Below are 24000 nucleotides of genomic sequence, written 5' to 3'. Positions count from 1 at the left end.
AAAAGCCCCACCCTCCCCAAATACACTATTTAAAAATCAGCAAAGATAGAAATCCCTCAGCTACTGTACAGAGACAGCCAGGGTACAGAGCATCCAGACTTTTATTACAGTTCATCCCTTGCCTGACGCAGGACAAAGTTATGCAGTGATTTGAGGTCTCTCGTTCCATTGTGTTCACCGATTTTCTTTCCACCTCGGAAAAGCAGAAGTGTAGGATAACCATTGACCTTCAAAAGACACACACACAAAAAAAAATTGCTATTAATGTTCAAACTTGTATCCATCACTCATATTTATCTGATTCTGAAAAGCCATCAAACCCCTCAAAACAGTAAGCCATTTTAATTTAAAAAAACAAACCCCCAGCAGAACTTTCAATGCCAACCTGCAATTTCTGAACATTTTTAAGAGAATGGGGAATGTTCCTCTAGGCTCTTGGAATGACAGCCTTCTATCTTCAATTGTCTGCCTAACAGCTCTGAAAGACTTTTTTTTTCTAGGAACAGAATTCAGCATTGGATACCACAAGACAGCTTTAGTGTTTTCAGAGAGGTTTCCTCAAGTAGGAACTTCTCCATCTTTGTCCAATAATGGAAATGACCAAGCCTGAACAAACAGTTCAGTAACAAAATGATGTCACCAGATGCCTCTTATTGACTAACAGAGACCACAGCTGTACTGTCACCAGGCACCTGGAGTGCAGCAGCCAACTGGGCTGCACACTGGAGCCTCCAACATCTGGTGCACAATACTGTCCCCTCCATTTCAGAACTTTCACACTTACAGAAAATCTGTTGCAGATGTTACGTTCCACAGTGCAGTCCACTTCTGCTATTTTGACATCAGTCAAACCTGGAAATTGCTCTTTGGCAAGGTTCTCCCAGATTGGAGCCAAGTTCTTACAGTGACCACACCTAGAAACAAAGGAGGGAGATTTGTTTAACAGATACACTTTCGACTTTATCTCTACTGTCTTGCTGCAATTGCTCTAAGTTTAACTAGCAGCCTTTCCTATCCCCATATGATTTCGCCCTCCAACTCCCTTGCACTACTATGTCAGGAAATGAGCTAAGAAAACAAGTGATTTTATTTAAGTAAGTTAAGCACTGAAGTACTTTCTGGCCTTTGTTAGTCTTGCCTAGAATGGTATTCTAAATCTCGGTACATTAACATTTTACCCTATAGAGGAATATGAAGCCAAATAAAGACAAGCACAGAGAATGTTTAAATGGAAAAAAAAGATCTCTTGGAAACAAAAATGCTTTTAGGAAGACACAGAATGTCTGTAGAATTAATTTTCCAGGTAGCATATGCCAGTCATACTAAAGCTACATAGCCTGAGTTTTAATTAATTAAATGAGATTATAATTTCCCTATTAAATTTCTTCCAGTTCCTAATGGCCTCCTCGACCATTAGCATTCATTTTGTTTATATTTTGAACTTGGCTTAGTCAAGTTCTTAATGTGAACTTCTTACTGCCTTTAAGAAGAATTCCCAAAGCACTTTAGCCTTTAAATCTGCATTGCTCATACTATTCTAACCCAGCTGCACCTTAATTGGGTTATTAAAACAGACCCATAATTGCCTCGAGGCTAGATCAGGGCATTTACAAAAATAATGAACGATGTCTCAGCAGAAGTTTTCTTAAAGCAAGCCAGTGTATATTTAAACTACCTTGTTAATGCACAGTGACAGTATAAAAGCATTTCTGATCACGCAGAAAAACTACTAGAACAGAATGATTTTGTGCTTACAATGCAAATTAACATTAATATTTATCCAAAACTAACTGAAGGGCAGAACTAGAAAGCAACATAATAGTGTTTGCTGAGCTCTACATAAGTTAATCCACTTGGAAGAGAATATGGTCATTTACATGCAGAGCACTACAGGCAGTCACAAGCCTGACTTTCAGAGCCAAAACTAGGATATGAGTTACATAAATATAGGAAGCATTTTCCTAAATGGTGGCTTTCTGAGCATTGCAGCCAGGCAGCACACACTGGTGACTCTACATCCTGAAACCACTGTTTCTCACCCTGCCATCCAGCACTGATCCTATCTGTGAGATCCAGCAGCATCCCATGATGCCTCGTGAGTTGAGGACATGGTATTGTCAATAAGAGATAATCAAAAGGGGGGAATTTCTTGATCTCAAACTCTCCCAGGAAAAGTTGCTCCAGGTAATGAACTAGTAGATGTGCCAGCAAGCCCTGGGTTCAGAACTCAGACTGGAAGCTGCTCTTGAGCACAGGTGTGAAGTGAATTTCCCAGCCAGTTCTGCAGGTGGGGCAGAAGCAGCACGGGCACAATCTAAATCCCCCCCAGAGTAGAGAAGGGACAAAGGCAGTGAGGAAAGAGCAGTCAAAGATGAGGGGTGTGCATGCTATGGGCAGGACATTTCTTAACCCAGTGGTGGCAGATATTTGCTCATATCCAAAAGCAGATCTTACAGGTGGAAGAGAGCACAGCAGTGGTTCTCAAGCAGCAAAGGGTGACAACACTGGAAAAGCCTGCAGCAATGAGCTTAAGTGAAATTAAATGCTCCCAGGTAATTCTTGCCTACATTAAGAAACATATTCATGCCTACTGTTGAAGTTAAATGGCAATATTTTGAGATGCCTGAGCACATCTAAATATGGGTGGTATTTGCTTGTATTGCTTTGTAATGGGGCCTTTTGTAACATAAACAAAACATCTTTTTATATTTTCTACACCGTGTTAATGGAATGCTAGTGATTAAATCAGAGATGTGTTATCTTTCACACAGTGAAATATAGCTAAATTTTAATCTCTCCCACTACACTAGGCTTCCTTCTGTTGGCTAAAAGACCAGCAATGGATGAGCAAGATGGTATGCAAGTTCCATTAAATTCTGTAGAGGCGCAAATAAGATGAATTCTGTAAACCAGAAAGAGAAATGTGAAACTTTCTTTTTATTTCAGAAAAGGAATAGTAAGAAAAAGGGGGAAATACTTCTACAAGTTTGTAATACTGAGGTCTTAACCCATCTGGAGTGCCAGGCTCTGCTGGATATAGCAGGAATGGCAGATGCCAGACGTGACTTTAATTTCCCTCTTCAAGGCATTCCATTGGGTATCTCCACCTACACCATCTGCCCTGGGTCCCTCTAAGAACACACTGCACGAACATACACTCTTAAGAACATCTTAAAATTTTCACTTCTGCAAGTTAGTTTTTGAACAGTTATTTGAAGAGTAACAGGCAGTTAATTATCCATAGCTCAATAATCTGTATCAAAACTCAGGTGCTCCAATGAGGCTCCCAATGTGTCTGGAGAGTGCCCTAAGGCCAGCATCCTCTCCTTTCTCAGCACTGAGATATGGTGATATACTCCCCTCATCTAACCCTAACCCAGGGATGGGAACGTGCTGCACCTACAAAGAAAGCTTCACTCTCCCTGTTACCCCAGCAGGACCTGGAGGCTGACACGGTAAAGCTTCTGTGTCAGCCTTTCCACAGAGAGGCAGCTCAAGGGAGCTAAACAAGACTGAGCTTTTTTTTTGCTGTGACTCTTGCCAACACACACATTCTTCAGCTAATTCACAGTTTAGATCAAGACAACAAATCCAGTACTACAGCAACTATTGCACTCACATCTTAGCCAGCAATAATCCTGAACAGCAACAGCTGCAAACTGCTTACCATGGAGCGTAGAATTTAATAAAGGTGATCCCCCTAGCAATGGTTGCATCAAAGTCTTTTTCAGAGAGAGCGAGTACTGAAGCCTGCCCCTGAAAAAAAGAGAAAAATATGTCAAAACATTTTGTATATACAACATCAGTCTACTGAGCTTTTACATTCCTAAAAGGGAAACTGGAATTGGAAAAGATAATATTGTTGGTAATATAAACAAGAGTAGCAGCAGCAGACCTGCCTTTTACTTCTCAGCAACTTTCCTTCCCTAGAGAGATGTAGAGAAAAGAGTGTTTTACACTGAATCTCATCCATAACTGGAGAAACAAAGCTTCCCTATTTTCAAAGGATTTGCCTGTATCCAAATTTTCTGTAATTTAATGAATTCTGTAATTTTTAATAATTCTAAAAAATCACCTTAATTTTAATACACTATGTTTCAAGGAATGGCCCTTAGAGGAGTTGGCTTCAAGCAAGTAATGGACATCTGAGGTTTAATGAGGTATTCAAGGCACACAAGTGATGTCTCAAGAGCTGCTCTCTCTGTTCTTTCTTCCCCTGCATTGCATTCACAGAAAAATCTGTTACCAGAAACACAGATTTGCCTGTCAAGAGGACATCACAACACCACACTTGCATGGGTGCCAGGAAATGTTTCTACTCCTGATAATATCAGGAGCAAGGGAATGATGGGAGGAAAGCACATTGCTTACATTCTCACATGAGAGCATGGAGCTGAAACTTCATTTTTTGTGTGAGACCTTTAAGGGTGGGAGGGATTAAAAACAAATAAATGTACCTCATGCCTACAAAAACTTCAAAATCAAATGAAAGCAAGAGAAAAACAAGATCACAGCTGACAGTATTATCAATTCTATTTTAACCCCAGTAAGTTTTGTGTAGCCAAAATTAAATTTGAAAATCCCAATTATCCAGTACCTTTAAACATTTTTGTAAATAACTGTTAGTTCATGGAATTATTTTACTGCGCTGAAGTGTTATTACCTCTAAATAACTGCTAAGAAATTAGAAATTATACTTTTATACTTTCTAATTATTAAATAATCAGAAATAATTAAATGAAGCAAAAAGTAAGCACTGTGCTTCTACTCTGATTTTCCTAAATGGCTATCTAAAACTGATGTTCCTAATATAATATACAATCTAAAATACAAAATTTGAAAACCTGATTAGTAACAACTTCCCCATGATTTGCATAGTAAAATGAATTTTAAAGCTCTGTAGATTACTATCAGAATAGCAATGTGAACTATATAACCACAAAAATAATTTAACATCTGATATCTCAATTTTAGCTTTGAATCTCAAAAAAAAGACATCTAATGCAATCACATAATCTGAGCATCTGCTGGTCACACTGCCTTAATCCACCAGGATCATGTTTTGTACGATTTTAGCCATGTCTGGCAGTAGAGAAGTCTCATGGATGTAAAAGCACAGCTGGCAAGTACTTGGGCTATATCAGACATGGGGGAATCCAAGTAGGGGCTCAGCACTGGGACACAAATTTGGAGTGGGAACTCATTGCCTTTGCTGCCTGTGGTCAACTGATGGCAAATGCAGTCAGTGTTTGCTGGCTACAGGGGCTGGCCCCTTGTTTCAAAATTCATGAAAACAAGGAGTCGGGGGTCTGAAGATAAAAGTTGTAAGGACAAGCTGAGTCCAGCACTAAGTCTGCTATTATTTGTCAAAAAAAATCCCTCAACAATCCTTTCTTCCTTGTGTGTGTGCTGGTGAATGCAAGGCAGAAGTGGGAATTTGTGTCACATGTGGTTTACGTTATTTCTATAAAAATAGAAAGACAACTAATTACTTTCGGCATTGTACTAACACCAGCTCATTGGGATCTTCCAAATATGAAGTCAATTAAGAAAATAAAAATTGAAGAGCGTGACAATTGCAAATCTATGTGGTCTGTAATGTTTGGTAAGCCACTTAATGCAAGATGGGTAATGCTGCTGGAAAAGTCAGCTGGAAAAGGTAATATTTTCCTGTAAGAAGCTGCATAGAAACTGTATTTATATTAATCATATTTTTGCCTAATTATTTAAGTTCATTCTATAGCACAAGGGAATGTAAATCCCTGTCCCTTATTTTATAGGCAGAAAGTATGTTCTGCACATTTCATGAAAAATTATGTTTGAAGTCCATCCCTAATTTCTCAGCCTCACCAATTTTTTATTCATCTCCAAGAAAAATGGCAGATGAAATGCCAACAGGATTAGAAAAGACAGAAAATTATATGACATGAACTACAATTGTACAAACGTTATTTCTGCCAATTTCTGAACAACAACAATTTCTGTAGTTCCAACAACCAAGATAAAAATAAGTCTCCAAACGCCAAGGAGTTTTCCTGTCACAGGGCACGTTACCTTACCATATTGGTACTGGTCTTCCTAATCTTTGTTCATTGCTTCTGCAGGTAGATTTCTAAGTACAGAACCCTGGCTTATTTTAGGGGCTTAGCAGTGTGCCCCATGCCCCTGGATTCAAGTGGTAATGTTGCAAGGAATGTTCATCTCTATGGTGGTGAGCTACGCTGTCATAAAGACCCAGGTGCCAGCAGTTCCATAGGCCAAAGAGACCACATTCATGCCTGTCTCTAAGTAACTTACTGCAACCATAAAATAGAAATCAATTTTTTTTTCCTTCTCCAATTCATCAGGGTAGTAAAAGTATCTCTAGGATTTGTGATCTGATTCCATCATTAGTTACTAAAAAAAAAAAAAAAAAAATAACCAGGGAATTATTTGGTACAGTTTACCTCCCGAAACTGTCAAGCTATCAGAGAGAGAGAAACACATGGAGGGCTCAGACAGGCAGCTAAAACAGTCTCAACACCTTACATTGGAGCACTTACCTCAACAGGGGTGGGCTCTGCAGGTGGCTGTGGGGGGGCTTCAACAGGTTTATCTGCTGGTGGCTCCTTCCCAGAGCTCTGCAGTTGGGAATCCACGTATTCTTTCAAGGAATCAAAGTCCCTCTTCCCTTTGTATTGGTCACCCTACAATTAGCAAATAGTTTGTGCAACCTTCTACATGCAGTTGACAAAGCAAATAAATAATTACTAATAAGACATAAGATTGCCAAGTCTAAGCAAATAAACAATAAATATCTAGTTCTAAAACTTCTCTATGACATTCCATTCACTCCATGTCTTCAGCTTTTGCCACAGATTCTTCAGTATTCAAAGGGAACAATCTAACATTCCCTTGAAATGAAAGGTATTTTCAAAACATAGAAGCAAATTTTGGAAACATTTCCACTTTGACCTTCTGGTCTCACCTTAGTCAGCTTTTTAAGAGTTATTTTTTTGCATCTAACTCTACTACAAGGAACAATAAAGTACCCACTGTGGTTTGGGTGATGTCTCTGTTACCCTGTGAGCTCTACACAGTGCTTTGTCAGGGCTGAAAAATTTAACTTGCCTGTCTCTGGACTACACAGTCATTCCTCTGGCCTACACACTTGCCACAAGTCCTTGGAAAACCTAAGGCATTGCACTCTAGGCACCTAAGTTGCACCTGGGTGCAAGAGACAACAGCAGCCTGCTGCAGGGCAGACATTTCCAATGGCACCAGTCTCCCAAAAGTCTAATCCTATTTTTTAACCTGCACATGAAGCAGTCAGCCAGCCAGATCTTTGAGAGGCCACAGTTTACCTTGGATGCTTCCCCATATTTCAGGTACTTTCCAAATCCAGAGAACAAGACAATCAGGAGATTGTCAGAACAAGAAATCAGAGCACTTGTGAGCGGCTCGTAGTCTCAAACCCACTGTCGGCCCTCTCCAATTTAGCCCTTGCATGATTGCCCTCAGGGTTGTCTGTGAAAATTAGTACTAATTTTCCTGTTCAGAAGAGAGATCATATCTTTGAGGCATTACATATCCATTCTGGATAGAATTCTTGAGATGTGGTCCTATGTGGTGTGGGCTGCAAGATATATTTCCTCTTGTAGATGAGGAAGACTCTTTAAGAAACAACATCCAATCTTCCATACGTTAGAAGGAAGAACAGATATCTCTTCAGCTTTCCTTTATCATTGGAACTCCTTCTGCACATTTTCCTTCTTTTGTAATTGATAATGTTTCCTCTAACTACTGCCCCTTTCCTGGCACTGGGTGTCAGTCAATCCCTAAGGAGCAAGAAGCCTGTACCTGTTTGTTTGTACCAACAGCAGTGGTGTGATGCCAGACTTCAGTTATGGCAAAGGGGATGAAGGTATTACAGACAAGGCTGGATGACTGAATCAGTTCTCCTCCTTCCCCATTACTAACCAGTATCATGGCTGCCAGAGACAGTTTCAGGAATTTCTGGGCCAGATTATTGTTCTGTGTTTTTTCAAATATGTTGTATCAGCCCATGGAGGAATATGTGATTTTGGTGGCTGTATTCCACCAAGGAATGCCACACTGCCAGTGGGGAAAGACAGTTTGATGTCAACTGAAATACATTGTTCAGATTAATGGCTGAGGTTCAGCTTTACCAAATACAACAGTAGTATTTTTTTTTTCTTTTGCTGCACTCTTGATTGAAATAACTCCAAGGAACTCCAATTATTACAATGTTTAAACTACAGCTTAAATAACTAAAAAACCTCTAGCCTTGGACATGCCACCACGCTTGATTTGAGCACTCCATCAGCTTCCAGCAGTGCTGCTTGAATGTGAATCTGGTTTGGATTCAAAAACACAGGGGCTGCTTCATTTAAATTCCCTAGTGTCTGATCTTATAGGGGTGCTTATACCAAACCTCATAGGGTATGTGCTTGCAGCCAGTTTCTCTTCAGAGTGCCAGAAAATTGCCACAAGCAGTGGCCACTAAACCGTTTCAAGTAACAAAACTTAACGTTGCTGATACTGTAAATGTTCAAAAAGGAATGCAGGGTGAATGGGAGAAAACCCCCTCATCCTTCCCCCTGCCAAGAACTTAGCAGGTAAGAGCTACAAGTGCAGTCCTGGGCTCTCTTGCAGGCTTGTTTTGAATATCCATTCAATATATTTAACTAATCTTGAAATTGTGAAATATAGTATAAATAACGCTGCGATTTATAATATGTTTATTTACTGCTGTTCAGGTATGTGGTAAATATTTTATCTCCCCATAATTTCAGAATATTTTAGTTCTCTGAATTGCTGCGAGGAAAAATGTTAACTGGACCCACAAGATTCTCATTCACAATGTCATGTGAAATGTTTGGGTTTATATAAAAAAGAAAATTTGCATCTCTAGACACCACTCAGCAGATGGGCATCACTTAGAGATGAGACCCTTCTGATACACTTTGTGAAAGTTACATACTTTTTATTATTTCTATTCACAGGTATATTTTTGTGTTCCATATGAAGTAAATATACCATGATAAAGTAAACCCAGAATTCTCTCACACAGTAGCATAACTGGATATCCTGCTTTAAGATTTATGAACACTGTATCTGTTGTTTGCAAAACAGAGAACAAAAACCTTCATCTGTGGACAAACTCTACCTCTTCTAGCACCCAAATTAACATCCAACATCCCTTCTCTCACAAGCAGATTTTTTTTTCCAGAATGTAAGCATAGTGCAAATATTATTCAGAGAAAAAATAGTGTGATTTTTTGCTGAACTTGCAGACTCACCTTTTCACCATTCCTAAACCAGAGGAGTGTGGGATAACCACGAACTTGGGCTTCAGAGCAGACTTCGTAATGCTGGGTACAGTCGACCTACATTTTGGGAATAAAATCCAAAACTATTCAGTGCCTAAAATAAACATACAACAAGCATCACAGCCTCCCTTGTTTAAAAGCTCAGAAAAATACAGGAACAAGCAATACAAGGCTTGGCGAAACTCAGTACCAAGTACTGTCTTGAGAATGATTATGTCTGCCTTCCAAACAGTGGTTTGGTTGTATAATTGGGAGGGTCTGTGTGTATTTGATTTATTTATATTTTTAAGGAGGGATTGGGGAGGGAGGTATGGCTAGAAGGAAGTAGTAGCAGTTACAAAGAACAATGAAGACATAATTAAATATTTCAATTAAAAAGTACTTGGTATTCTCAGCTAATAAAATCAGTACAGGGACAATGAGACACAAAACACTAATGTGAGAGAGCTTTAAAGTGAAGACATACTGGCTCACCCATTTTTTAAAACACTACTCTTTAAAGACTTCAGAAGGCATGTCAACAGTTAGCAAGTGAGCTGTATTTCAAGGGAAGCTCCAAGTGCATAGCAACATTCAATTCTAATATAGTCTGTAAAGTTACTTGTTTATAAACTTTTCACTGAAGATCAATTCTAAAGATTAAACAGTGTTAAGACACTATTCCCCCAGATTAGATGAAGGTCATGGTTCAACCTTCTTAGAAACAGTTGTGCTTCCTGTTTACTTACAGACTTAAAATCTTAGCCAAGACATGCTTCAAGATATATTTCACAAGCTATATAGTTACATAAAATTGTCTAGGCATCCAGATAAATCTTAGTGGAAGTATTAAACAGCAACTCTCAGTAATACAAACTGCAAACACCACAGACAACTGATTAAAACTGAAATTTTGGAAATTTATTGTTTGTTTTTCTCTGGGTACCAGAAAATGGTAACTTCATAAAGATACTTAAGCAACTATTTCATCAGACAGAAAACAAAGGTATCAAAAAGTGCAGAAAGGTTCAAATGAGAAAAAGCTTCTGATATTTCATTCTCAGAGGGAATCTGACTTTATAACCACCAGGTCTGAACATATATATTTGTGTGTCTTCTCAGAAGTTCAACTTGCTTATATATATATCTATATGTATGTCTCCTCTAAAGTTCAACTCTGCTGGCCTTGTACATGTACAGCATACCTGAATTAAGAGATTTTCAAAAGCATTAAAAAAAACCAGTCAAGCTCATCCCTCCTAGTGCAGCTGAAAGTGCTGTGAGGGCAGAGGCAGGGGAGACAGCAGAGGGAGAGTCCCTCTGCAGCACTGACAACACTGCTGCCATGCAGTGTTTCAGGCCACTGTGAAAGTTTAGGGGTGTGGAAGTTGAGCCCAGTCCAGTTTCCATGGTTGGCAGATACAGAGGGATTCCCATCATGAGCCACCTGGACTTAGGTATGGGTCAGCAAATAAAGCCACTAACTGCAATTGCCAGACCACCTCCATACCTCTGCACAGCAGTCACTCCACGTACAAGTAACAAGCTCCCATGGTAAATACACCACAGAACCTGGTTATCAACCCTAAGGGAAATAGTAAAGCAGGACAAGATATCAATTTTTAAGGTGCAAGACCCCCCCTGAAACCTTTCAAAAGTTTTATGGGGAAAAAGGGAAAAAAAACCAAAACCAACAAAGAAATAATTCATCATAAATACCCAGTAGGGCTAAAGCTTTTTAAGGAATCCAATGCTGCAAAGTGCAAATTAGAAGTCACTTTCCCACTCAAATTAAATACTGAAGTCTATCAAATTCTGCAAAGCAAATGAATAATAAAAAGCAAATCTCAAAATATTATTCCCTGCATCTGATGTATCAGACTTATTCCCAGCTCTCTGAAATGCAGAGAGGCAGCTCTGTTTGCAACAAGGCTTTGCTTAAAATGGGGGAGGTCCTGTTAACTGTGGATGTGTGAGAAAAAAACCATGACCGTCTCAAAACAAAAATACAAACTGTGACTATAAAAGGATTTAAGAGGTGACAAACAAGACAATTGTGATTTGCAAATCATAGTACAAAAGGCATGATTATTGACTGAAACATATGTTGACACAAACCATATTTTCAAACTAAGAGAGTTTCACCTACCTTACCAATTTTGACAGTTTCCGAATGCTCAAAGACTTGAGCCAGCTGCTCCCAGGTTGGGGCCAAAGCCTTGCAGTGACCACACCACGGGGCAAAGAACTTGATGAAGTGATTACCTTTTAACATAAAAAAAAAAAAAAAAAAGAAAAAAAAATTAGCTAATTTGGAATGAACTTGGCTGCAATTAAAGCCGAGGTACTAATCTCAGGCTGCAAATTTATCATGGTATTTCCTGAGTTAAAGATAGGAAACGCTGTGAATCAAAGGCCAGGACAAAATACTTCAGCAATTAGGTTCTCAATACTGTATGCAGTCCCACAGCATTGCCAAATTTCCTGAAAATTCAAACAGCTTCACAATCTCAAGCCAACAAGTGAGGTAGTAAAACTGATACTTTTAATCTAACCATTTACCTTAGTGTTTAATTCTACCAATTGCTCTCTTACAGAGTAGAAAGAACTACCAAGGAATATATGTTGATAACAGCATAAATTGAAGTATTAAATTTCAACTTCATGCAATGATGTTTCCTAAGAAATTATTAAGTCCATTAATTACCTGAAAAATGTTGTTCAGTTTTCCATTTTTCTTTTTCTGCCCTGGTCTTTGAATTTTCATGTCAACTACACAGAAATTTCTGCCTTTAGAAGATGTTCATGGCATTTTACGCAGAGGAGAGTCCCTGTGCTATCTCCTACTAAGGTTTAGTTTAAAAGTATATATTATTGTTTGAAGAGTACCAAAATATGCAATTTCTTTCAATTCAGATTAATTAATTCAAATTGCTGTACATTTTTGCATACATCAAGGCAAGGCTCTGTTAAATGAAATAAAAATGAACTTAATTAAAATAAGGGGGAAAAATTAATTTGCAGGAAACACCAGCAACCGGAGAAAAGCTCTTTTTAACAGAATTGTTCATAATCCTTTGAAGACTGCTTTGGGGCTGGTATTACTTGAAATAATTTCTAGTTTGAAGGCTTGTCCACAAAGGTCAGAGGAAAGGCAATACAAAATAACCAGGAAACAAACTGCAGTAATAGTGTACTCTAACTTGACTGGTCTGCATGTGGAAGACTTTCAAACTGATTGACATGCTCTGCACTGGTTAAGTAAACTGCAAAATAGAATTTCACATGAATTAATAAGAACACTAGTCAAAATCAGCTATTCTTTACTATGTACTCTGACATACTCTCCTCAATAGACAACAATAAAATTTATTTTTGTCCCAGAGCAGCAAAAAGGTGAAAGGAGGCTATGTAAGAACAGAGGTCAACTTTGCTGGTGTAACTGCTAAGGGTTACATTAAATTTAAGCACTGAATTTCTCGTAACTGAAGTCAAGAGAGGACAACACATTTACAGATGATTGTAAACCTGTTTAACCATCAGATATGACCATGAGAATGTCTCCGCTATGAAGGCAAATGGATACATAATAAAACCACTTAAAACATTTACAATGCACGGAACTTTACAGTCTGAGAAGATAGTTAAGATGACAAATGCTTAGCATATCCCTGACGGCTGAGAGGAAAATTAATTGAGAATTTTGATTGAATTCCACATTAAGCCAGACATGCTGGGAAATTTTAAGTTAGCTGCACAAAATGCTGTTTTACACATGAAAATATTTCTAATGAGCGAATGGTTACTTTAAGAAGTTCTAGTCTGACCTCCCTAGAGATTTCAAATGGGCAAACATTTCATTTTATCCAGCCTTTCTTTTTCAGATAACAGATGGAGAAAGTAGGATCCTCTGTTGTCATGCCAGCCCAACGTTTGTATTCTAAGATTTTGCTCATTGTCTAAAAATCATCATGTGAGTGGTGAAATTTCCCTTATTAGGTATCCTGGCATTAATTTTAAAGCTTCCAGACAAAATATTTTTAAAATAGCCAAACAGACAAAGTGTTTTGCCCACATTAATTCTGGAGGAAGGAAATGAAACAATATCAAATAAAGGGCCAGACTGGAGTGGGATGGGGGCTGGAAGGAGGAAGCGGGTGGATTACACTTATCCAGAATAACAGCCTGGGAGGAAGAACAAACCAGCACCTAGGGAAGGAGGAAATGGGACTTGCAAAAACACAAAGTGACAAGGCTGTGACTGAGCAAGGAGCTCAGGAAAAGAGACAGTTTAGTTGAGCAAGCCCCACTAGCTTCTTCCTTGGCATGAGTAACCATAATTTTACTGCCTTCTGAGTGCTCTACTTCAACTTTCTTATAGTCTGCAACATGCAATTTAACCAGTGCATTTTAACATAGTTTGCTATGTAGTTACCTCTTTCATTAGGTATTAATGGAAAATAAAAGTGAGAAGGAGGTGTCCTCAAAATGAACATTTCTGGTGTAGACTTCCCACCACTAATGTCTCTGTAACCAAATTTCTCTTCTTTGGAAAAATTAGTTACCTTCTGCTATGTGCATCTTGAAATTGTCTGCTGAGAGTTCATACATTCCTTGCTTAGGTTCAGGGGCTTTTGGTGGTTCCACATCAGATTCAGGGTCCTATTCACAAGAAAAATTAACTTTCATTTCTCTTCTACAGTAAATACACAATATTTTTTTCTTGTATCACACCACTGTGTGATAGTGCCATAGACTCTGAAATTTTAAATTCCTAAAGCAATGTCCTTATTTAGCTTGATTTAGGTACCTAATGTTTCCTAAAAACAACTACATGAAAGCAAAAGGTGAAAAGGACTGCCACATAAAAGAGAGATACCAGAGTCTGTGGAATACCAGTCTTTCACTGTGCTCTAGAACAGTCACAGGGCACAGTGATTGCTGTAGCATTCATTGCATCACCATATATTAACACACTTAAATTATATAACAGTGCCTCCAGAGCATCACACATCAGCCACAACTGCCATCACACCCATTTCAGTGGTCTCTGGGCTATTTAAAAATAGTGCAAATGCTATTTTCTGCTCCCCTAGTACCAGAAGGAATTCTGTCTACCTAAAGGCTCAGTGAAAACAGCAACAGTGGAAATGGAGCAAACGCTTAATACATTTAACTTGCAAGAAACTCATGAGCATTTCAGCAAAAGCAAGTGAATACTTTCTAGGCTCTAACCCTAGAGCTGAAAAGAATTTTTTAGGAGCCTCAACGTGTATTTCTTAAAATACATTTAGCATTTATTGTTCAATTATTAAAAATACCATATTTGTTTAAATGTAATCACACTAACTGTGGTTCAGCAATCACTAAAGCTTTCTCTTGATGAGAAACAGCAATCAAAAATTTAATTTTAGGCAAGGCTTGACTCCTGCATGTGAATGATACCCCTAAACTTAAGGATTTTCCTAGTGATGGTATTAGCCTATCTTACTTAACTGATCATTTTAAACCTTTTCTTAGGCACAATATTATCAGAAGGTAACTCAGCTAAAGATGGCATCCATGTTTTAAGAGGTAATTAAGCCCAACACTCTAATACACTATAAATTGCATAAAAATGCAATTTATAATGTATTAGAGCTAAATTGCTTTTCTCACTCTAGAAACATTATGGCATACAGGTGTCAAATGAATTGACAGTGAAGACTGTATCTTTAAATGTCAAATGTATAGGCATTAAAACTGCATTATGTACTGTAATTTTAAAAGCAGGAAACAGAGAGCAGGTCACAGGATGACAGTTTTAATTACTACTCTGACTTACATGTAAGCTGTTTCAGATTGATACAGCAACCTGACTTTTATTCTCAGGAGCAGGTTTCCTCCTGGAAATTGAAACCTAACTTAGAGAAATGATAGATAAGTAAGCCTGCAGAAAAGATTATTTCCTTTTCACTTACAGATGGTTCCTCATTTAGTTTCTCCAACATCCAGTTTTCCAGTGCCTGGAAGTCCCTAGGGCCCTGGTATTTCAGAGGTTCTTGTCCCGGTTTAAGTAACTTTAGCCTAAAGGGTCAAAATGTAGAGAAGAGTGAGGCAACAATTTTTCACACAGGAAACATGCTCAGAAAGATAATGTGCTTTGCTAATCCATGGCAATGCATCTCAGGCTGCAGTACTAGATCTCTTGACTATTAACATCAGGCACCCTTTTCAGATTAAAGTGTCATGGCTAGAACTTAGGACCCCTTTTCTTTCCCGTGTAAGCTTTAAGGAAATTTTTAAAAGAGAAAATAAGACATAGAAAAATCAGCATAGTGTAATATTACTTTGATCAATAAGAAAAAACTATTTTAAAATTGCATTCAGTTCTATTAATCCTATTTCACTTTATCAAAGAGCATCAATTTTGTTTTGTCCACTTCTCTCCATCACCAAAGGAAAAATATCTAGCACTTATTTTCCCAGGAATTTCTTTCTCACCTTTTGTTCCCTGACTGCTGTTGCAGTGTAGGGCTTGTCATGTGGTATTAAACTGATTAAAAACACACTGAGACAAGTCAATAGGACAAGAGGATAAGTGACTTCTTGCAGGCATCCAGACTTCATGATTGCAACATTCATTAATCGCCATCAAAACATTTTCCTAGACTACGTAAAGCTTCTACTGCAAATTTTAAGTTGAAATTGAAAGTCTGTTTAATAAAGGTGTGATACTGCATTCTGACCTAGTCTTATTTTTTAAAGCAAATCAGACTTTCAATTACTACTGTCACCTAGCCCTCACTTGCCCTTGACAAGCTGTCATTTTGTACTGCTTCTTTAATTTCTTGGAATGTTTTTCTCTCTCTTGTTCCACAGTTGGAAGAAGTGAACATATGAAAAGTGTTTAAAAACCACATAATGTAAATACATTCAAAAGAGATAGGAGCTCCCACTGTTATTTTCTTCTCAAGATATTCTTGAATGTTCCTTGTGATGACAGAAAATCAGAATAACAAGGAAGGGAAAAAATTAAAAAGAAAAATATCTAAAACACACATCCTGGCAATATTTTTTGAAAAGTAACAAAACAAATTCAGGTAACATCTTTAAAAAAGCTAGCTGCACCTTTATTTTCTGCAAACAAGGGTACAATTTCTCTAGTTCAGTTGAAAGAATATTTATTTTGCACCACAAAGTAGTCCTGAGACAACTGTGATAGAAAATGCAGGGACCAGCTCAGACACTTTTTCTCTGTGGGGATGGAAAGGGGATGCAGCCTTTCCTTTGACAGGTGTTTAGGAAAGCAGTGTAGGGATCAGCATGACCTGGACTTGCAGCAATACCTCTGCCTGGGGAAACTGTGAAACTTCCCATGCTGGAGGTTTTTAGAAACAAGGTAGTTCAAACCTGACTCAAATAGAAAGAGAACTGTTACCATGAATTCCCCTTCATTGCTATATTTCTATATCTAGCAGATGATTGCCTTATTATTTTTAACTTTTCAAATAGATAAGAGCAAGCACTAACTATTGCTATGTATTCAATGACCTTAAAGAGGAGGGAGGGGAAAAAACCCTCCAGCAATTACACATCCATTGACTTTTTCCTATTCAAAAATCTTTGCCATTCTGTTTCAAGAGGAACAGCACGATAATATAATCTATGCAAACAGGCAATGACAAGCAATGCTCACTTCTGCAGATATGAAAACAGAACTGTAACATTCATTCTTTCTCGGTATTTGTAGTGGAAGCAAGACACACACTGCCCTTAAGGACAATTCCTATCTCAACAAGGACTGTGCTATTTATAACTCAACTTCTACTCAGTCACACTCATCTGCGTCCAAGTGGGTGCAGCCAGGAGCAAATGAAAAGTTCAGGCTGTTGCTGGGGTTGGCAAAAACACCAGACAAAGTGAGCAAAGGGAAGGAAGCTGAAAAATACAGGCTGTGGAAGGGCTACAGATAATCATGGATACAATCTCCACTTATCCCCACTAAGATGAATAATTAATAAAGCAGTAGAAAGGATCCCATCCATATTTGCAAGAAGCTTAAAAAGACACAAGTGAAAAATAAATCCTTTTGCTCCTTTTCTGTCAGTGTAAAAGGGAACACACATCTAACCCAAAGGCACTGACCTCTCATAGATACTCTAGACCATGCTCTGCACACCAAAGCTGAGGTAGTAAGACATACATCCTTGATAACAGCATAAACACAGCAACCTTAAAATGCTAGACCAATATAAGCAAATTTAGCTAGAAAAAAATCCACACAGTATCACCACTGCTATGCTAAGTGATACTATTAATTTATTGCTTTGTGAGCACTTAGTTCACTAAAAATCTAAGAGACCACCTATAATGCAATTACAAAGGGTGCATTTGTAATTGCATTATAGGTGGTCTCTTAGATTTTTAGTGAACTAAAAATCTTGTGGCAGAAAATCTTGTGGCAAGTTACTTTCAAAAGTACTGTTGGTAGAAACCAGCTCTGTCATGCATATCACAGCTGCACAGTGTACTGTTGCTTCAGAAAGAGGTACTCCCACACAAAAGAACAGGAAAATTCAGGACTTCAGTTAAACACAGCCATCTTCCAAGACATAAAACGGCTTCTTGAAAAAAAAAAAAAAAAAAAAAAAAAGAAAGAAAAAGCCTAAGAGTACTATGTATCACATGATACTTGGCAACATTGCAAAAAGGCTTCAAATGAATATAGCAGGTCCAAAGGGCTACAAAGAAACCCAGCAAAAGTACAGCTTAGAAGTCAGCTTCAAGAAATTGGCAGAGGATCATGGAAAACTAAAAAAAAGAAAAATAGGAGCAGACTTCTTTCTATACTTACGTAGGGTATCCTCGCACGCCAAATTCAGAGCACAGTGGAAGATCTACAGTACAATCCACTTTAACAACATAGACCTGTGGGTTTTCCATGTTGTTGTATTTATCTCCCAAGTCATTCCAAGTTGGCTGGAGGCGCTGACAATGTCCACACCTGTGGCAGAAGGGACAAGATACTGTTTAATATCTGCTCCCACTCAGAGGGAAATGAGCCCATGGAAAAGTCATATGCAGAATGGTGGTTTCGATAAATTTAAACAAATCTTTAAATCAAAAGTAAAATTAGTTACATCAGAAATCTTCCATACTCAAGCACTGTTACACTAAGCAACAGCAAATGCTATTAAGAACTGCAGCATGCTGCAAACACATCTCATGTAAACCTCTTGCTATTCTCCTTTTACAGTACAAATCCTATGAATACCCCCCAAACTTAGTAAGGTTATTAATCAAAGCCCTGTCAGACTTCCAGCATTCTAGAAAAATCCTGCAAGGTTGCCCAGCTTTCTTTACATTCTAATATTTCAAAATTCCCTTTTTTTTAGCAGTAGATAAGAAAGTAATAGTTTCTAGCCTGTTTGTAATGCCACTTGCACTTCCATGCTTCAGAGGAATTGTAACACACAAGTCAAGAAACATCATATCCAATTTTGTGATACAGTTTCCCAAAATTTTGATGACCTTTGTGGGTCACTGCCAGCTCAGAATATTCTGTGAAAATCCTCCCATTCTATTCTCCCATTCCCGCCCCAGCAGGACACCATCAACTCTTTATATCTGCAGACACACAGAAAACTGGCCTCATACAGTTCCTGCAACAGCACCGCCCAAAAGCAAAAAATAGCTATTATTCTTCTCACTGTTTTTCCAGTCTTTCAAATCATTATAGCAATACTCTATTCCTCAAAGTATGATGGAAAGTTTTAAGGAATGGATTTTCATTTCTCTTTAACGTCTGCTTTTGCCAACCCTCCAAGACATCTAAGAAATACAAAGCTGGAGTAACAGAAAGCATTCTCAGACTGACAGTATGAAAGCAGTTATTGCTTGGCATGACCTAGAACATCTACTTTGTAAGTAACAATTAAAACACCAGCAGGACTTTGGAGAACTTTGCTTGGACTTAAAATAATTTCACTCATACAAACGATTTTGAGTACACTTGTAGGAAAGTTGTATTGATTCACACCTTTCTATCCTGAGATTATTGAGAGATAAAACCAACCAAACAACCAAAAAAAAAAACCCAAAAAACCCTGAGATAAAACCAACCAACCAACCAAAAAACCCCTTTACTTTAAGATAAAGAACTTTTCCTGATCTTAATAAGGTCTTGTAACAGGTACCATGGTTCACATATGCTCCTGTGATGTGGCTGAATACAATCTCCTATGTGATCTTATACTGAATTGTCCTGCTGAAGGGATACAATCTGTTGTTATTAAAATCAAATATTCCTTAAATATTTAACTTCTGACTGAAGTCCCTCCATAGTCAACTCCTTCACAGAGCTTGAATTAAGAGGAGGATTTTGGATACTCTGATCCCTTCCCCTAGCAGATGCAGTGATTCAAAACACCAAATGAATACTAGCTGGCGTTAGAGAACAGAGCATGGAAAACTAGGTAAGGCAATCCCAAGTAATTAACCTCCTGTTTTTTAAGCATGACGGAGCTGTCTTGTCCCTACTTAACACTGTGATCTCTGCTATACACACCCCTTTCCTTCCTTCTTTGGATTATGGAAGCTAAAAATGAGAATAAAGCAGGAAAAATGTTCCTATCTGAATCAGTAATTGACTAGTTAGTCATTCCCAGTTTGAAAAAAAAAACCCAAAACAGTATTATATAGAAGGAAATACATGATGGTCCTGAAAACACTTTTCCTGATGTTTCCAAGGAAATATATATAAAACCAAGGAGGGCAAAATCAAAGAACAAGACCATGCAATATCACAGGCTTGCCTCAACCCCATGCACCTACAGAGTCCTTCACTGCTGCTACTCTACAACACATCAGCGGGGCTGGAGGAGCTGCTGGGGACAGTGGAGACCTGGGTGTCAATGATGAGTTCTGCTCTTTTATCCCTAGATGATCTAGAAAGTTGTAAGCATCCACAACCTCCACTGGCAAGCACAAATGAAGATCCAAAAGAGACAAACACAGACATTTATGGGGGCCACTAGTAGAACTTGAGCTCTGCAGCCATCAAGGGCAGCTCCACAGTAAGGTACAGCTCAAATCCTTATCCAGTTAAAAACACAGACATGGTTTAAGCAGCCCAGAACCATTCTTGCTCTGCACAGAATAATCCAACTGAAGTGAAATCCAGCCAACAGAGCTCTATTCGACAACAACAAACTCTGGTGATCAATTCTGCTGCAGCTCAGTGTGCTTGCCAGATTTACCAAGTAAGAATATATGTTGAAAAGACTTGTAAGAGTCAAAGTAATGAAGTAAAGCTACTCAGTTGAGATGATTTCCTGCTAAGGAACCAGGGGAACCTCCCTCCTCTGTAGAAATGGAACTGGTATGGCAAACAACTTAAGAATACTTTGTGCCACCACGACAGTAACCTGTTTTGTTTCCAGGTGTACCTACCAAGTGGGACAGCCTTCTGAACAAAAATCTTATGACATCTGATGGCAAGGGGCTTGGAATGACGTAGAACCCCACCAGTGCCACTACTGTTTCTGAGTGAGGCCCTCTGCTACATTTGTTTCAAGAACCTGGAAGAGAAGGATGGTGCTGGCTCTAACCCAGCTCTTACTGGTAGCATTGAGGATGCAACATTAGCAGCGCCCACATAGATCTGAAAGACAATCCCAGCTGGATGTTGGGCTGTTTGCCTAGGAACTACAGACAACAGCCTGTGGGAAGCATTGGGAGATTAGCACATCACCTCAGAACAGGGCAAGAGGCTCTAACAGAGTCCAGGACTGTCAGGCTGCCCACCCTGATCCCACTGACAATTAAACTACTGGTGTAGTGGTACAAGCAACTCTCCCAGGTACTTGGATGTTCCCTTTGCTCTGCTCTTCCCTTGGACCTGAAACCCAGCCCTACTGCTGCCTGTCAGGAGCCAGACATCCAGACCAAGGGCCCTGAGGCCAGGACCAGAGATCTGGAGATTTGCTAAGGATGCAGAGAAAATCCAGAGAAGCTGCAACAAATCTGGTAAACAACACAGTTCCCTCACACTTAAGTTGAGCAGAGATCCTCAGCCCTCCCAAGGGCACAGCGTGATCCAAGTGGGCAAGGCCAGAGCTCCCTTTGATCTGTGCTGAGGATGTGCAGCATACACTGGATTCTGCAACAGCCCTTTTGGCAGAGGGCCTCCTACAAAAAGTGTCTTGGGATAAGAGAAAGCTCATCTGGTTTCAGGGATGCCTGTGAAAGAGTCACTCAAGGTGTGGATAGACACAGATATCATCATTCCTGCTCTGCATGGGCATTTCTCAGGTCTTACTGCACTCTCAGGCAAAAGTCCTTCAGCAGCAAGTCAGGCGTCATCCACTGTTGTGATCTTCAGAGAACAAAGGCATCTGCTCTTTCAAGCTTTCACTTAACATTTTCACATGGCATAAATAAGTCAATGTTAATAACAAAAAAAAGTTTTCAAAGGAAATGCTTTCCTGCTATGGATTTCAAAGACTCTCATACACCTAAATGGCACCGCATAGCAATGGATAACTTTGGATCAAAACACAACTTTTGCACATTGTTCCCTAATCTAGATTAAAGAAAACTTGGGAGGAAAAATAAAAATGTAAAAAAGAAACCTAACAACCCTAACAATAGAACTCCCAATAACATCTACTGGATATCAGTAAGATAAAAAAGGGTAGGGGAAGAGGCAAAGAAAAGAGAAGAATATGAACAGCCATGAGAAAGATCCAGGCATGAGAAGTACTGTGCTGTTGACTAGGAGTATCCAGTAAAGCACTGCTCCCTCGTTAATCTCAACCATTTTTGAGCCAAAAGTACCAGTCCAGGACAAAAGCCCAGTGGGTCTCTCACAAACCCAATAACTCTCCAGCTCTCCTACGGGTACCTGTGGCCTCGGGGACACAGCACGATGGTTAACACAACAAATTTACCCTTAAATTTTGTACATGCAAAGAGAACATGGATTCTGCAACGAAAGCATCTGCGAGCTGGGCTGGGGGGCCCAGGGTGAGTAAGTGACGGTGGCCAAGCTGCGACTGCTCTCGGTCCCTTTGAGGCGCGCCGGAGCGGCTCCCCCGCACCCCGGCCGGGGGCGGCTTCGGGCGCCGATGGGTCGGACCTGATGATCTCAGAGCTCTTTTCCAACCCAGCCGAGCCCGTGGCTCCGTGACGGGGGCGGCCGCCGCGGCCGGGGCCAGCACACCGGGGGTCCCGCTCGCCGTCCCAGCCCCTCCCGGCCCCGGGGCTGCCCTTCCCCGCCAGCCCCCCCCAGTCCCGGGGCAGCGCGACCCCGCGGCCTCCCCGCCGCCCCAGCCCGGCCCGGCCCGGCCCTGCCCGCCGCCTCCCCCGCCACGTCAACGGGGAGAGGGCGGGCGGAGGGCGCGGGCCCGCCGCGCTCGGTACCCACCACGGCGCGAAGAACATGACGAAGTGGGGGGCGGCGGCGGCGCCGTGCCGCAGCATCTCCGCGCTGTAGAGGTGCCGCCCGTGCGGGTCCCCCTCCGCCGCCGGGCCCGGCCCCGGCTCCGGCTCGGCCCGCGCCGGGCGGCCGCAGAGCGCGGGGCCGAGCACGGCCAGGGACAGGAGGCGCCACCACGCCGGGCCGGAGCGGAACGGAGCCATGGCAGCGGCGGAGAGAGCGGGACGAGCCCCGGCGGCCGCTGCCGCCTCCGCCCCGCCCCGCCCGCGGCCCCCGCCCCCGCCCGCCTCCCGGCACCCCCGCACGCACAGCCGGACCCTCCGGCCGGGAAATACAGCGCTCTGCAAAAGTGCTGCCTGTGCAGCGCCCGACACCTATTTCTTATGCCACTCATTAATTAAATTGCTCTATACATCCATATTAAAGTCTAAAATAATTGCAGATTTTATATATTTTTAGTACTGAAACACGCTCATTTCTGGAAATCCTTAATTTTATGAAATTATTTAAATACCATATAATATCTATTTTTGTATTATATTTTGATTACATTGATTCTACATTAGAATTTAAAACAATAGCAATTTTAATATATTATTTATAAATGTATGTTTTATATTATTATAATATATAATATTGTAATTATATTGTAATTATATTCTAATTATAATGTCATATCATATAATATCAATATCTTTATTTTATATATATAATATTATAATATTTCTATAACACATAATAACTTTTTCTGGTATATATTAATTATATATTATATTATATTATATTATATTATATTATATTATATTATATTATATTATATTATATTATATTATATTATATTATATTATATTATATTATATTATATTATATTATATTATATTATATGCAACTGTATATAGTATTTATATTAATTATTAATTATTATAGTCTGTATATTGGTAATTACATTAATGATATTAATTATGATAATATTTATTTGTATTAAAATTTCAATTAATAGTTTTTGGGTTTATATATTTACACACACGCACATACTGCAATGAAGATTTTTGTGCAATAAATGAGTGCTGAGAAAGCAGGTATGGTGGTCCCAGCCAGGTCAGTAATGGTGCTGTGACTCTGGGAGAAAGCCTGGCCCCTGAGACTCTTAATCCCAGCTCCCTGCCCAGCTGGAAAGAGGTCTCCATTCCCTTGGCTTGGTTCCCTTACTTCTGAGGGAAGGGAATAAATGGGTACTCACACTACCTGAGGGTTTTTGAGCTGCAAGAG

At 39.7% G+C, this 24000-nt stretch overlaps 1 protein-coding gene across 1 annotated transcript; it reads right to left on the bottom strand.

The window, feature by feature from the left end:
- Nucleotides 1–83: 83 nt before the first annotated feature.
- On the bottom strand, nt 84–22934 carry TXNDC5 (thioredoxin domain containing 5). Its single transcript, XM_058029375.1, has 10 exons — nt 22720–22934; nt 18148–18297; nt 15272–15377; nt 13877–13973; nt 11461–11576; nt 9303–9389; nt 6543–6686; nt 3668–3756; nt 785–914; nt 84–227 (listed from the first exon to the last, which is right to left on the bottom strand). Exons 1-10 carry the CDS (start codon nt 22932–22934, stop codon nt 105–107), a joined length of 1257 nt encoding a protein of 418 aa, XP_057885358.1. The 3' UTR covers nt 84–104.
- Between the last annotated feature and the right edge of the window lie 1066 nt (nt 22935–24000).

This window comes from Melospiza georgiana, chromosome 1 (assembly GCF_028018845.1).
Source record: "Melospiza georgiana isolate bMelGeo1 chromosome 1, bMelGeo1.pri, whole genome shotgun sequence".
Taxonomy (NCBI): Eukaryota; Metazoa; Chordata; class Aves; order Passeriformes; family Passerellidae; genus Melospiza; species Melospiza georgiana.
The sequence above is the reverse complement of the archived record's forward strand: the minus strand, read 5'-3'. Positions and strand labels throughout refer to the sequence as shown.

Excerpts from the sequence above, each read along its gene's own strand:
- TXNDC5 (XM_058029375.1), bottom strand. The coding sequence starts at position 22,934 with ATGGCTCCGTTCCGCTCCGGCCCGGCGTGGTGGCGCCTCCTGTCCCTG. Across the intron at positions 6,687-9,302 it reads GGTTTAGGAATGGTGAAAAG|GGTGACCAATACAAAGGGAA; the intron begins GTGAGTCTGCAA and ends TGCTAATTGTAG. Across the intron at positions 3,757-6,542 it reads CAGAGCCCACCCCTGTTGAG|GGGCAGGCTTCAGTACTCGC; the intron begins GTAAGTGCTCCA and ends TCTTTTTTTCAG.